The sequence below is a fragment of the Crocodylus porosus genome, unplaced genomic scaffold (genome assembly GCF_001723895.1).
Source record: "Crocodylus porosus isolate Cpor-Errol unplaced genomic scaffold, CroPor_comp1, whole genome shotgun sequence".
NCBI classification, from domain to species: Eukaryota; Metazoa; Chordata; order Crocodylia; family Crocodylidae; genus Crocodylus; species Crocodylus porosus.
The window spans coordinates 73,814,368-73,827,891 of NW_017728948.1; the positions used below are offsets into that span (position 1 = coordinate 73,814,368).

A 13,524-nucleotide genomic window follows, 5' to 3' on the forward strand; every position below is an offset into this window, starting at 1 on the left:
TGATTAAATATGTAAACAATCCTCCAAAATATAACAGAGAAAGCAAAATAATTGGCTTTTTCATCCCCAGTCCTAGAGTATGTTTAATTATCAACTCTTCAAAAAACTGAGCATTGTTTTTACCATGATCATTTTCTGCTTACATTAAATTAAACAAATAAAATACATAATTTAAACACGTAAGTACTTGGTTTCTAAGACAAAATATTCTTGTTAACCAAATATCATGTACTTTACCTTAAAGACCTATTCTATTTTACTTTCTAGCCTGCATAATTTTTATATCTTCAAGAGTCTATATACAATGTCTAGGTAAACGTCACATGGATAGGAAGAACTGCTTACTTATGACTTATTACACTTAATACTCTCTCCCCCATGATATATAAAGATATCTGTCATACTGTACATACATATTTACACACACATATTAATTACTTCCTATCCTCCTAGTTTATACACACACACTTACTTTTTCCATCCTGCTTGTACAAGTATGTGCCACACTTTCCTATTGAGCATGTCCACGTCTTAGTCTTCACAACAAAGCTCCTTTTTTATAGGCCACTGACAATTCTAAATTCTCCATTTGTGTCCTCAGAGGAAAAGCAAAGTTTAAAAGAGATGTTGATTGATAAGTGTGCCTTAACTGAGATCTGAACAGAATTCCATATATACAAGGCAAGGTGGACAAATACATGGACCTTAGAGTAGGAGAAAGAAGTGAATTGGGCACTGATAGTGGTGCTGATCAAAGACTGTTGAAATACTAGCCAATTGCTAAGCAGAAATGATGGGGGAGGGCGGGGAATGGAGCGCCACCACCCACCATCCCACACCACCAACGTCTCCCAAGATCAGGGGGAGGGAGAACCTTGTCTTGCTGTCCCCTCCGTCCCCCTCAGCCAGCACCCTGGGCTGCTTGCAAGAAGCAGGGGTGGAGAGGGGTAGGATGTGAGGCCAGGGGTGCTGGCCTCACCCCACCCCCCCTGCTCTGTCCCTGCTGTCATGGCAGTGCTCTGCTGCACCGCCACCGTCTCCTGTCCAGAACGCACTTGAAGCACTCTGATTGGTTGTTTCAGACAGTCAGAGTGCAAATAAAGCGTTATAGACAGACAGACTAAGGCTTTTATAATATCAGACCGTCTTTACCCCTTCCACAACATAATGAAATTCTGATGTGCTATGAAGTTCTGGATAGGTGTTTCTTATCCAGAACTGAAAGGTTTGGAAGATGTATTACTTTAATTGTAATGATAAAATGCTAGTCTATGCTACTGCTTCTAATGAATACATTCAAAAGTGTCAGCTGTGGCAGCATAAGGTGTAAAGTCTGATTTTTTTTTTTTTATTAGAATTCCAAGAACCTGCCAGGTATATCTGGAGACATGCAAATCTGTGCAGTGTCAGAGGTCAGAGCTTGTTACCAAGACCTCTCTGTGCATGAGACCACAGTAAGATTTATGTGATTGCCAAAGTGTGTTTGAAGATACTGTCAGTGTGATTTTTAAAGTAGGAAAAAATACACCCTTGCTAACATCAATTAGGTGGAGGGAAAACTCAGCCAGAAAGCATCATTCACCTCTCAGCCCCATGCTGAACATACAGAAATTGCATTAGATTGAATCTATGAGAGATTACAAGGTGAAACTGGTGACCAAATTAATAGAAGAGAAGGCTGAACAAACAACACTGAAGGTACACCTTTTAATGGAGAGTAAATGCAAATTTATTATGGTGTTTGAGCTAATCCCACTGAATCCTCTGGAACCCAGCCCAACATAAAAATCCTAAAACTTTTCACAAATACTTTGCATTCAGAGGTAGAATTATACCACTAAAATGCCCACTACACACACTGCATCTATGAAAATGTTCCACTGTAATAAAATGAGCCAAAGTATTGACACCTAAACAATCTGCTTAGTTGTACCTGGTACCACTAATCATTTAATCGTAGGGAGATGCACAGTAGCAGTTTACCACTAATGTGCAATATGAAGTTACAATTAGATAAATCATAGAATTCAGATCTTGATACAGTTCTAAATCAAGCAAAGGGTGGGAAGGATGGAGAAAGAGACTTCAGGTTGCAGTTTCAGTTTTATTACAAGTTGCAGGAACCGTTGCAGTTCAGTTTTATTACACGTTACAATGAAAGAAAAAGAACCCAGATGGTTATAAATTTGATCCAAACTTTTTTTGATATTGAGGCTCCAAGTCTTGTAGGTGTTCAAACTGAGATCTAGAAATATACAAGTCCTGTTTTTAAAAGTCAGATTATTTTGATTTGCTGGAAGCTGAGCAAAAATAAATATCAAATACATACTTGCCAATAAGAATTCTAATTGTCTTTTGTACTTTAAAAATATAACGCCTATAATTTTGACTACATGTAATCACCAAGAAAAGTATGTTTCTTGAAAAAATCTCTTTCATTCTCCAAGCACCCAATAGTTAAGGAACAACCATCCTGCCTGGTATCTCAAGATAAAAGCTGCTGTGTGCATGCTGTGGTTATGATTCTCATCCAAAGCAGTGGTGCACAGTATCAAACCTTACTATCTAATTTAATAAGATTTACTTGAATGTCCACCACTACACTCCTGAAACTGTCACCCTACCCTTTATCAAAATAACAAAACAGTCACTGAAAAATACTGAAATAAAAGAAGAGGTAAGTATTTAGGAATATTCTTTATAAAATTCAACAACTGATAGTATCAAAGGTTATTATCAAAGAAAATCAGTAACTTTATTAAACCTCTTTCCACTCTGTTTTCTGGATTGTAAATGCCTATTAACTATAGTATACTGAAGAACTACCTCCTAACAAGAACCCCCAGAAAGGCTCTTGCTGTTAAATAAATGAAACATGATTAGCCCCAACTTAATTTCTGCCCTCGGGCACATATCCCCAAATCCTGGTGAAATAAAAAGGTGTTGCACATGCCCAGATGGCAGATGTGGTTTTGCTGTTCAAATTGTGCTAAAAAATTAATATGATTTTAACCAGGAACTCACTGTTTGGCAACATCAGGCATTCTTGGTTGTTCCTTTTTCTTTGCTTCCACAGGTGATTCTACAGGAGCAAGCACTACAGCAGCACAGGAGACTATGGACTGGCATGAATCTTCCCGACAAACTGCAAAGACAAAATGGAGTTAAAAAAAAGGGCACTCAGAGTTCATTTTAAATATGCAGTATTGGGAAGACATTAACAATACAATCAAGAAAGAAAATAAAAGACTGATCAGACTTCAATTGCTGTAACAGTTTCACGCTATCTAAAGCCCAGGTCTGGTCAGTCTTACTCTAAGAAAACCCATGTCTGTATGTTTTCATGTGGATTTACTCATCCAGTAGGTACACTTTGGGGTGCCAGAATCTGACACTACCCCTTTTTAGTCTATATTTGTCACAAGTTAAAAATTACAGCAGAAGTAAGGATAGCTTAAATAAAGCAACGTTCCCCAAAGCCCCTTCTTTTTAGATATTAACCAAGCAAGAATTAAATTCCAAAGCATGGGCTTGAGAAGTTTTCTTTAGTGATTATTCTTCATTTTCAGACACTAAGGGTCACAAGAGGCAAACAGCCTTCATTTATTTCCATTATTTTACTAATTATCTCTATTATGACAGTGCCTAAAGGGCTTAACTAAAACCAAGTCCTTATGGTAGCAGGCATTCTAGGGATGTAAAGTAGAAGGCAATTTTTACCTGGAGGAGCTACCTAATCTAGTAGATGGGCAAAAGGGGCACGTCCAAATGAGCACATACCCCTTTAAGATGCTGCAAGATGCACTTGTGGGAACAAAATACGTTCCCTGCACTGCAAATTTGTACCACAAGGGCAAAATTAGACCCCTGGATATCCAGGTGTCAAACAATGCCCTGGGGGAAAAAAAACAACCAGAGGCTCAGTCCTTGCCTCAGTGCTGAAGCAGGCTGCCTGCTGCATTGCAGTTCTGGGAGGAGCCAGGCAGGGTTATTTTACCCCATGTGGCACAATTTTCTCCACAACAAAGTGCATATCTGGGCACGTGCGCTGGGGCAAAAAACCCTGGCTCAAATTTGCACCACTTCTATTTGAGCTCCTGCAAGTGCACATGATTGCATGTGTGGATGTGCCCAAGCAGAGAGAGGGGAAGGAAAAAGCACAGATGGTGAAGTAAGGCCATGGACAGGCATGCATATGAAGCTCTTCTGAAGAGACCAGAGCCTCAGGAAACCAGAGGCCGAGAGGTGCACACGGATTCTTGGTCAGCAGCAAGAAGGATTTCTTGAATGACTCTGAACCTCCAGAGGCTCCAAAGCACAGCCAAGAGCACAAGACAGTGCTCACTGTCTGTCTGTCTGCCTTGCACACACACACACACACACACACTCTGTTGTGTGTGTGGGGGGGTGGTAGGGACAGAGCATTGTGGGATGCCAGAGGACCAAGCAACTTCATGTCACACAGTGTGGAGTGCGCAGATATTTCAGGAAGCTCATCAAAAGGAAGTGCTTCAAACATGCTCTTTGATTTTTGAGGACCATTTTGAAGCACTTCGGCTATTTTTAAAGTACTTCTCCTGCTGTGCATGTCTGCATGCTCACTGTCTGGAGGGCTTTAAAGATGTCTGGAGTTCTTCAAACATTTCACCTAACAACAATCTACAAAATGCTAAAACACAGAAACTGCAGAAACAGGAAGAGGATCAGGTCTCCTCAGTCTAAGGTTAATTCCTAACACACCATATCATGCTTTCTCTCAGTTGCCACTCAGATACATATTGTGCAGTATTAGGAAGCCTGGACTATTTGTAGAACTGGGAACATGATAATTTCCCTCTGCTGAGGATCTGGACCAATAATTTCTAACAAAAGAATCCTCAACAATATGCGACCCCTAAGAGAAACTAAACTATATTTGTTTCAAGCATTCTCAGATCTAATCTGCAAGAATCACCAGTAATTTAGCACTTAACTAGTCACCATTCACTGCTATGCATTTAGGAAGATATAGATTTCCTTTATAGACACGGTCTATATTTATGAGCTGAATAAAAGTTGGAAGTAAAAATCGGTTGTACTGTACAAAGTGCAGCAGCTTCTTATGTAATAGTTTCATAAATGCATAGCTTAGTATATCATATATAAGAAAGATCACTTAAAATGCAGTTTTGCCCATTTTTTTTTTAAGTTACCTTTTTGTATACAAATTAAAGCACACCAAATCTATTTTAGACAGCAACAGGGTCAAGTTTAAAGGAATGGGTCATATCAGTCTTAGATTCAAAGATGACTGGACCAGAAAGCTTCCCATGTCACTTAAGTAGAATCTTTTATTTAACTGGAGTAGGCTTTATATCTTAATTACCTCCTTATGGGATGACTAAATGCATCTTAATGGATGAGATCTCAGAAGAAATGGAGCAAAAATTTGTGTGACCAATTACAATGAAAGCCAGTCTAATGAGACCCTCAGATGTTTTTACAATTGGACTTTTCTTTAATTGTCTGTGAAATATCCACAAACATTTTGTTGAATGTTTACATTCACTGGCATATTCATCATGTAAGTGTTTCCCAGCATCAATGGTCAGTTTTTATTCTGCAATATCCTTGTGTAAAAACTAAGTTCCTTTTTTTCGTATTAGCATGAATCTGGTCAAGTGATACGTAACTTTAATGTCCTTTTCTATTCTAATTTAAGAAGGTGACAAAATTGGTAGTCGTACTAGCTCAGGAAGCCGAACTCTGTCTGAAACTGTGACAAAATAACAACAATCCTGATTTTCTGTTCCTCCAGAAGGATATAAGCTGAACCAGCCCTTCTCCCAGCCCAGATGATTCTGTCTTCCAAGTGGCTCAAGATGTACTTGATAGGACACAGCAGGATGAGAGGGAGGGCATGGCTTGGTGTCATCTCTATTCACTCCTCATGCTTGCCTACTCAGTTGTGCAAGAACAGGAGTAGCAGCTCTTCTGCCTGAAGAGGCCAGTAACTCACAAAGAAGAATGAGAAGACATGCAGCAGAGATCATGACTAAACCATGAATGATTAAACTAAAGAGCAGAGAAGGCCTGAACATGGACAGAAATTCAAAAGATTTTGGCATGAGAATCTGTACCATGTATATATAGTTCAAACAGTTTTGTTTGAATACACTTGACATGTTCCAGGATTCTTTAGACTTGTATATATTTAAGAGCCTTCTTGAATCATCTATGTGAACTAAAAGAAACAAACAGAAGTGTCTGTTTCTCAACTGTCATCTTCATCAATTGCTTAAACAGGCTCTTCATGACTTAGTTACTATCATATACATCGCCCACCAAAACAAGATTGAATTCATAGAAAAGTTCTATATACCACTCCTACATCTGGGATGTTAACTATAGGCTTTGACAAATAGAAATTAAGAGGAAAACACTTTGGGTTCCAATCATTAACTAAAAATCAGGTGTGTGAAGATGACATTTACATCCCACTGGCACTTGGATCTCATTTGGCAAATGTATGTCAGAGAATACACGTACCAGGTAGAGCAACTGGCATGATTAAGACCACCCAATGAAGATGAAAAGCTTGTACATCATTAGACTGAGCATAACCTTTTGTTCTTAATTTAATGGGAAAAGTGGCACCATTTGGATATTTAGTTTTCTAATGTTAACACAAAACTGAACAGCCAGAGCTCTCTGATCCCTACTTTAAAAGTGCCTACAGAAAACGTTCTACTTGATAACCTGACTTAAACTACAGAGGGCACATCTACACTGGATGCTTACTGTGCATTACCCCAATAACACTGCACAATAGTGTGGTGGTTAAAAACCATGCTAAGAGCCTACTGCACAATGTTATTAGGCTAGTACACAGTACGCATCATAAAATAACCATACAACCATCAAACTAGGAGGACATTAAATAATATCCTACTTCCTAGTAGTCCTCTTTTAATGAGGCTTGGAGACTACAGTGGTTAAGGTCACATACAGCAGTTACATTTCTGTTGGGAGAATTGCCGTTCTTCTGTTAGAAGCTAGGAACATACAGTACCATACTTCATTAAACAAGTACTAAACTAAATGCACAGTAATTAAGGAGCATTAATGATCATGTAGATGTGCCCAAATAGGCATTCATATCTAGCAATAGGGATTTCAGAGAAATTCTTAGAAAAATAGCTTGAGAGTACCCGCATTCCAGCACCCTGACTGGAGAGCTACACAGGTAAGCTCTCCAGCCAGGAGTCACTAGACACTTGTGCCTTGGGCCACCCCTGCCTCTTGGGAGCCCAATAATTGAAGAGCCTGTCCTTTCTCCTGCTTGGGAAGGAGGCAGGCCATCAATAAGCAGCTCCCCACCACATCCCACAGCTTTTAAATCATCCAGTGTACAGCCCAGATGGCGCTGGGAGAGCCTCCCCCAACCCTGGTTCCTGTTCCTGATGACTTGGAAACTGATTCCCACACTACCCAACTGGCAGTCCCCAGTCTGGGAAAGAGGCAGTAAGCAGCTGGCAGCTGTTCCACTCCCCTCCTGGACCAGACCCAGAGGGCACTGAATGAGCATCATACAGGCATTCATTCTTGCAAGAGAATCTCTCTTGCAGGGAAGACCTTCCAAATGTCTTCTTTGGGAAACAGTCAATGAATGCTTGTATGTTCCTAGCTTCTAACAGAAGAGTGGCAATTCTCCCAACAGAAATGTCACTGTTTTATATGACCTTAACCACTGTAGTCTCCAAGCCTCATTAAAAAAGGACTACTAGGAAAATGCATCAAACTAGGAAAACACTAAATAACATCCTACTTCCTAGTAAAACAGAGTGAACAAAATTTCCTGAAACTACCAGTTGAGCAGTTCACTCTGGCTGAATAACCCACTGACATGATTTAACATGAAAGCAGCTTTCCTAAAACTGCAGAGATTTGTTTGTCTGATCAAGATGTGTGAAACATCTGATAAACTGTTTATTCTTGGGAAACAGAAGGAGATGTAGAGTAGGTATAGCTTCCCAAAACACCTCCAATTCCATCTTTTTGAGTCTCTGCTCAGACAGCAGTAAGTCATTACGGTACAGTGTAATTAACTAAAATGTCATGAAACAGTGGCAACAAGGCAGCAAGCAATTTTCATATACTAGAGTGTATTCCCTTATTATCCGTTCATAACTTTCATTACAGAAATGAGAATATGCCTGACTGCAGGCTAACAGCTTTCATATATAAGATTGATGATGAAAGCCACTAGTTCTTTCCAAGGAGGCTATTTTATTTTCACATTTTTCATTTCTTGTTTTCCTCAAGCAAAGTTTCTTCTCATGTAGTGCTGGTATGCACTTTTTTAAATAAATATCAATGGGTGTCTTAATTTCAAGCAGCAGTTTTTATAGTCAAGGATCCCAGAAAACTTTACAGAATCAAAACGATACATGATAACATAGAGATTTACCCATCACTGTACTACAGCTTCTTCCAATGTTAAAAAACCCAAAAAACTCTTCATAGCATATTTGACTGCTGTGTAAGTTTAGCCATATCTAACTGAAACTGCAAGGAGAATAAGGGCCTTGTTACAAGTTCCCTTTAAACTGTCATAAAGGCACTTAAAATGGGAGCATTCACCTGTTAAAGGATGTTAACCCATTATAAGTACCCTCTAAACATTTAAAAAATATGCCACTTGGAACAAGATTTATCTTTGAAGTGTTTTACTCATCCCATTCCAGGGTATTGTTTGAATGGTCAAGAGAGGTAAAATTCTTTACTTTCATACCTGCAGCATCACAGGGTGCACAGCTCATAGTCACTTTACCTCTTCCCACCTCCAAATCCGTAGTGATCTCCACACCTCTTCTTCTTCTCCCCCCACATTGAGAACAGCCACTCTAAGCACTTAACGACAGAGAAATCACGTAGCTGAGGAAAGCAAACTTCCCCCAGTTGTATTGTCTCTCTGCCTGGAGCCTCCATGCTCAGCATGGAGTGCGTGGGGCTCAATTCAAGGGAGACCATGCAGCCAGTGGAAGTGTGCTTCCCCTGACTACACAGTCTCATTGCCCACAGACTCTGTGCTCAGCACAGAATGGATGAGGCTCAATTCAAGGGAGACAATACATTCATTACAAACTTATTCAGGTGAGTCACAAGCAACAACCAACAACACAGACTTCAGTGCGCTCTTTCATATCATTAGGAGAATAGGAATGAAGGAGAGTACTTGAGTGCTAGTCCCAAAAATCACTCCAATTCACTGTGAGGCACTTGATCACAAACATTAGTAAGAACCCTCCTGTATTATCCCAGTGATCTGAGGCAGAATTGTACTGCTTTTTGAACATGTACAGCACTATATAAATAGTACTTAGAAGCACAGAGATATTTACAGGCTAACCTAGCTAGGCATTTTTATTCCTCCTTCTCTACCCCCACCCCTCGATGCATCAACCAACTCGTACAAAACAGTTCCTAGGCACGTGGACCTGACATCTCAAGTAACCAGTAAGAGAAACACCACAGTTTGACTTCAGAACAAGGAGTCTGAGAGCATCAGTATACCATTCTGGTTGCTCCATGGTTTGTTAATTTGGGTTGCCCACCCCCCTCCCTCAGCACACCCACTGAATTTTAAATTGAATTCCTCTAACAACTGTATTAAATGGACTGGTATGTGAATCACTATGTCATATATGCATCATAGAATTATCTATCTACTACAAGCAAAAAGTACGACCAGCTACTTCAAACTAAAAGGTACTATATACACTGGTTTATTTTAATATAATGATAGCAAAAATGCCAGGTTTGTATAAGTCCTATTGTCCATGCCTGCCAAAGGCTCTTTTAAAGAAATAGAATGCAATGTTAATATAGATCAAGTAATTTTATACTGACAGAAACACAAGCCTTCAGAGTTCTGAAAATAGCATAATCTTTCCATACACTTACCAAAGATAAAATCTACAGGTACAAAAAGTAAGGCTTATTTACAATCCCCATGAGACTCTAAGCAGAGACCCAACTGAACTCCTTCAATACCGGAAGAAGTGCATTGTTTCTGCAAAGGCAGTTAAAACTTACAGTTTTTATGAATTCACTGAAAAAAGAGCAGTTTCTTAAGACATACTCAGGAAACCAAGTTATTAGATGAAATGCATAAAAAAAGAAAGTTAATTCTGGTTTATAAACAAACCAATGACTTACTGAAATTAGAAGATGACTTCTCTCTCCAGCATGGCAGCTACCAAGTTATTTGATCTATAAGTCCTTTAGTTTGTACCACATCAGGTCTGGATTTAATTCTTTTTTCATCGGATCAAGCAGCACCTCATATGTAATTTTTTTTTTCTTAGTATATGCTAATTTTTTCCTTCTCCTTTCACCTGTCTCTGCTGCACCTCTGAGTTACATGCCACTCCCTTGTCACCCCAGAGGAACAATATCATCCTGGCTCCTCTCTACTAGCAAATAAGTTGTGCAGGTGTGAGATGGCATTAAGCCTTAACCTGTGACTGCTCTGAAACTGTCCTGATGTTATGACACCATAACATTTCACAGATTTAATGTTATAAATCTATAACAGAATAAGCAGTTAAAAATTGCATTAAAAATTGGCCACAGCATCAATATTAATTGTTCATCCCACTCTATCAAGTTATTTATTGGAATGAATTATTCAGTTGTCACACCACTGTCTACACCGTTTGGATTCTACACATATTATAATATATAGTAATGATTTAAGCAAAAAATGTTTGGTTTTATTTTTTACATTGGGAAACAAAACTCCTCTTTGATTGTCACAGATTCTTAATGTTTAATCTTGGCTCTATATTCAAATTTTCTAGATCGGGGTATCAAACAGGTGACCCCTCTTTTTGTGCCTGGCTGGACCTGTACTGCAGTGCTCTTCAGGAAACCAGATTCAAACTTCCTTTAGTCCATGAATAAAAAAATAAGCTCATTGTCAAAAGTATATGGTGAGCTATGTAAGGCATATTTAAATGAATTTAATCACCAACAAGTAACCAGGACAGCAGCAGATACATATATCTACGCACTTGAACATTAACTCTGAAATATACCCTCCCATTCCCCAAACTCATGTGATGTTTAGGCCTGTTGCCCAAATACAAATATCCTCTATTTTCCAGCTACTGAAAAGAACAAAAATACGGGCCTGTAACCTGATTACATTACTCACACTGAGTAGTACCTTACCCAAAAAAATATAGAGTAAGTATCTTTTCAATATTTGTAAAATCTGCCCCAGAGTCACAACAGTTCTGCCACATTACATTTTTTATCATTTTTACATGTATTTATACTAATAATTAATTTACAGAAGAAGAGGTGTCCACTTATTCCACTTAAGGAGACATGTTTATGAAATGCCAGTCCTAGTTTTACTTATTTAATAGGAAAAAAAAATATCAGGAAAGCGGCAACTAAGAGTATAAGAGCAGGGGGATAAAGAACAAAAAAAATTCTCTACTGCAAAAATTCTCTACTGCATCCATATTCCACTTTAATTTTAGCAGGGGCACACAATCTTTCAGTATAGGTTGAGCCAAGAAGTCTCATTAATACATTTGCTTTTGCAAATGTCCAGAATTTATTAGTCCTTGGTAACAATATATTATAAAAACTATGCAAGGAATCTGCATTAAAGTATCTAAGCAACTAATTTTATACTATGCATATAGGTAATTCTTGTTATTGTCAGTAGCAGTAAAATTTCCTACCACAGAAATAAGGAGAAATGACACATTTTCTGGCAAATTACAAAGTAAGTCATATGTAAGTGAAACCAATCTTTCCATTAATGTTGTCTCCTGTTGTCATAGTGCAAGCTACATATAAACCAGCTAATAACAATCACAAAATACAGAAATTGTTGAGTAGTAGAGCATTAATTATTTTTATGGTCGTTCAGATAAACATACCTTTTTCTGTAAAATAAATACATTATACCAGCATTTCCCAAACTGTGGTACACATACCACCAGTGGTATGCAGAAAACCTGTGAGTGGTACACAGAAGGCTGGGGGGAGGGGCGGGGCATGCACACCGACCCCCCCACTCACCACAGCCCAGCCTTCTGCAGGGGCCAGGAATGCAGTATGGCCACATGCGCAGCAGTATCTAGTAACTAAGTGTGTTGAGGGGAAGGGACATGAGGGGGAAGGGATGGGGGGTGCAGATAGAGTCCCCCATGGAGACAGAGGGTGTGGAGTACAGGGGTGGTGGTGGGAGCCCCAAGCAGCTCATCCAGGGGCGGGGTGGGGTGGGCTCCCACCCCTGTGTGCACCCCAGAGTAGGCATGAAGGGGCATCTGCCCCCCTCAAGTATGTGCATGGGGCAGGATGGGGCAGGCTGCCATTGCCTCATAGCCACACGTGACACCACATACCTTTCGTGCACTGGCTGCCCAGGAGCAGAAGGCACATGGCATCACATATGGCTCCCAATGCGAAGAGCTCAGTGGCAGCACCTCTGCTCTGCACATAAATCTGGGGGGCAGGTGGCTCCCATGCCTACCCCAGGGTGTGCACAGTAGCAGGCCCCCTTGTGCCCCTGGAAAGGTGCAGGTCATCCTGGGGGGGCCGTGGCAACATCTAAGGTGGGGCCTGGATGGGCCTGCACAACTCTGTGAGGGGACACCACCTAGCCAAGGTAGGATTTTGGGCTCAGGGGGACTTTTCGCTCCAGGCTCGGCCTCCCTGCATGCCAGGAACAGTGAACGCAGGGCAGAGTTGTCCCCGCTGCAAAGGCCTGGCCACGGGAGCTGCTAGGAGCCATCTCTGGCCACTTGAGTTGGGCCACCGCAGCTGCCCCAGCCTGCCCAAACCCCTGCCTTGCCCACCCATAGTTCCCTTCAAGGGGCTAGATCAGGCACTGTGCAGAACTGCTGTGCTGCAGGCTGCCAGCCAACTTGGCTCTGATCACCATCTACAGCACCTCTTCCCAGAGCCCAGGGAGTCCCTGCTCATGCTGCACCCAGTGCACACAGGCCGAGCAGAGAGGCCCCCAAGCCTGGCATCCTGCCCCAGCCAGGCAGCGTTCTGCTGTGGGCATGGAGGCTGTGTCCCACCCTTGCAGAGCTGCACGGCCAGGGCCAGGCCCAACTCTGGTGCCACTGAGCACCTCCGCTGCTGCCAAGTCTGCAGAGCCCCAAGGCAGCTCCCGCTCCCACTTCCCACCTGCCACCCCATCCAGCTACTGCCTTCCCCAAGGGCCCAGCCAGGCCAGCCTGCCCGCAGCACCACTCCCACGTCTGCTTCTCCCCATGCCTCTCTCCCACTTTGTGTTCCCTCCCTCCTCTCTCTCTCTCTTCCCTCTCTTTCTTTCTTCCTTTTTTTCTCTCTCTTTTTCTTTCTCTCTTCCCCCACCCCCATCACAATGTTAGAAATATTATTAAAAATGCATTATCAATAGCAGATTTAGGAAAAAAAAAAAACACAGCTGCTACCCCTCCTTGTCTCCTTAATGGGAGAGGGAAGGGGGGGGTTGGAAATTGAAGGGAA

General features: G+C 41.0%; 1 protein-coding gene across 3 annotated transcripts in view; it reads right to left on the minus strand.

Annotated features, from left to right (window-relative positions):
- The window catches only part of CCSER1 (coiled-coil serine rich protein 1), a 1,382,889-nt gene that overhangs the window by 1,056,512 nt on the left and 312,853 nt on the right, over positions 1 to 13,524 (minus strand). For all 3 annotated transcript variants that reach the window (XM_019552963.1, XM_019552965.1, XM_019552964.1), the window contains exon 5: positions 3,025 to 3,145. In XM_019552963.1, the coding sequence (XP_019408508.1) occupies positions 3,025 to 3,145 (121 nt within the window). The remainder of the gene's footprint in view (positions 1 to 3,024; positions 3,146 to 13,524) is intronic.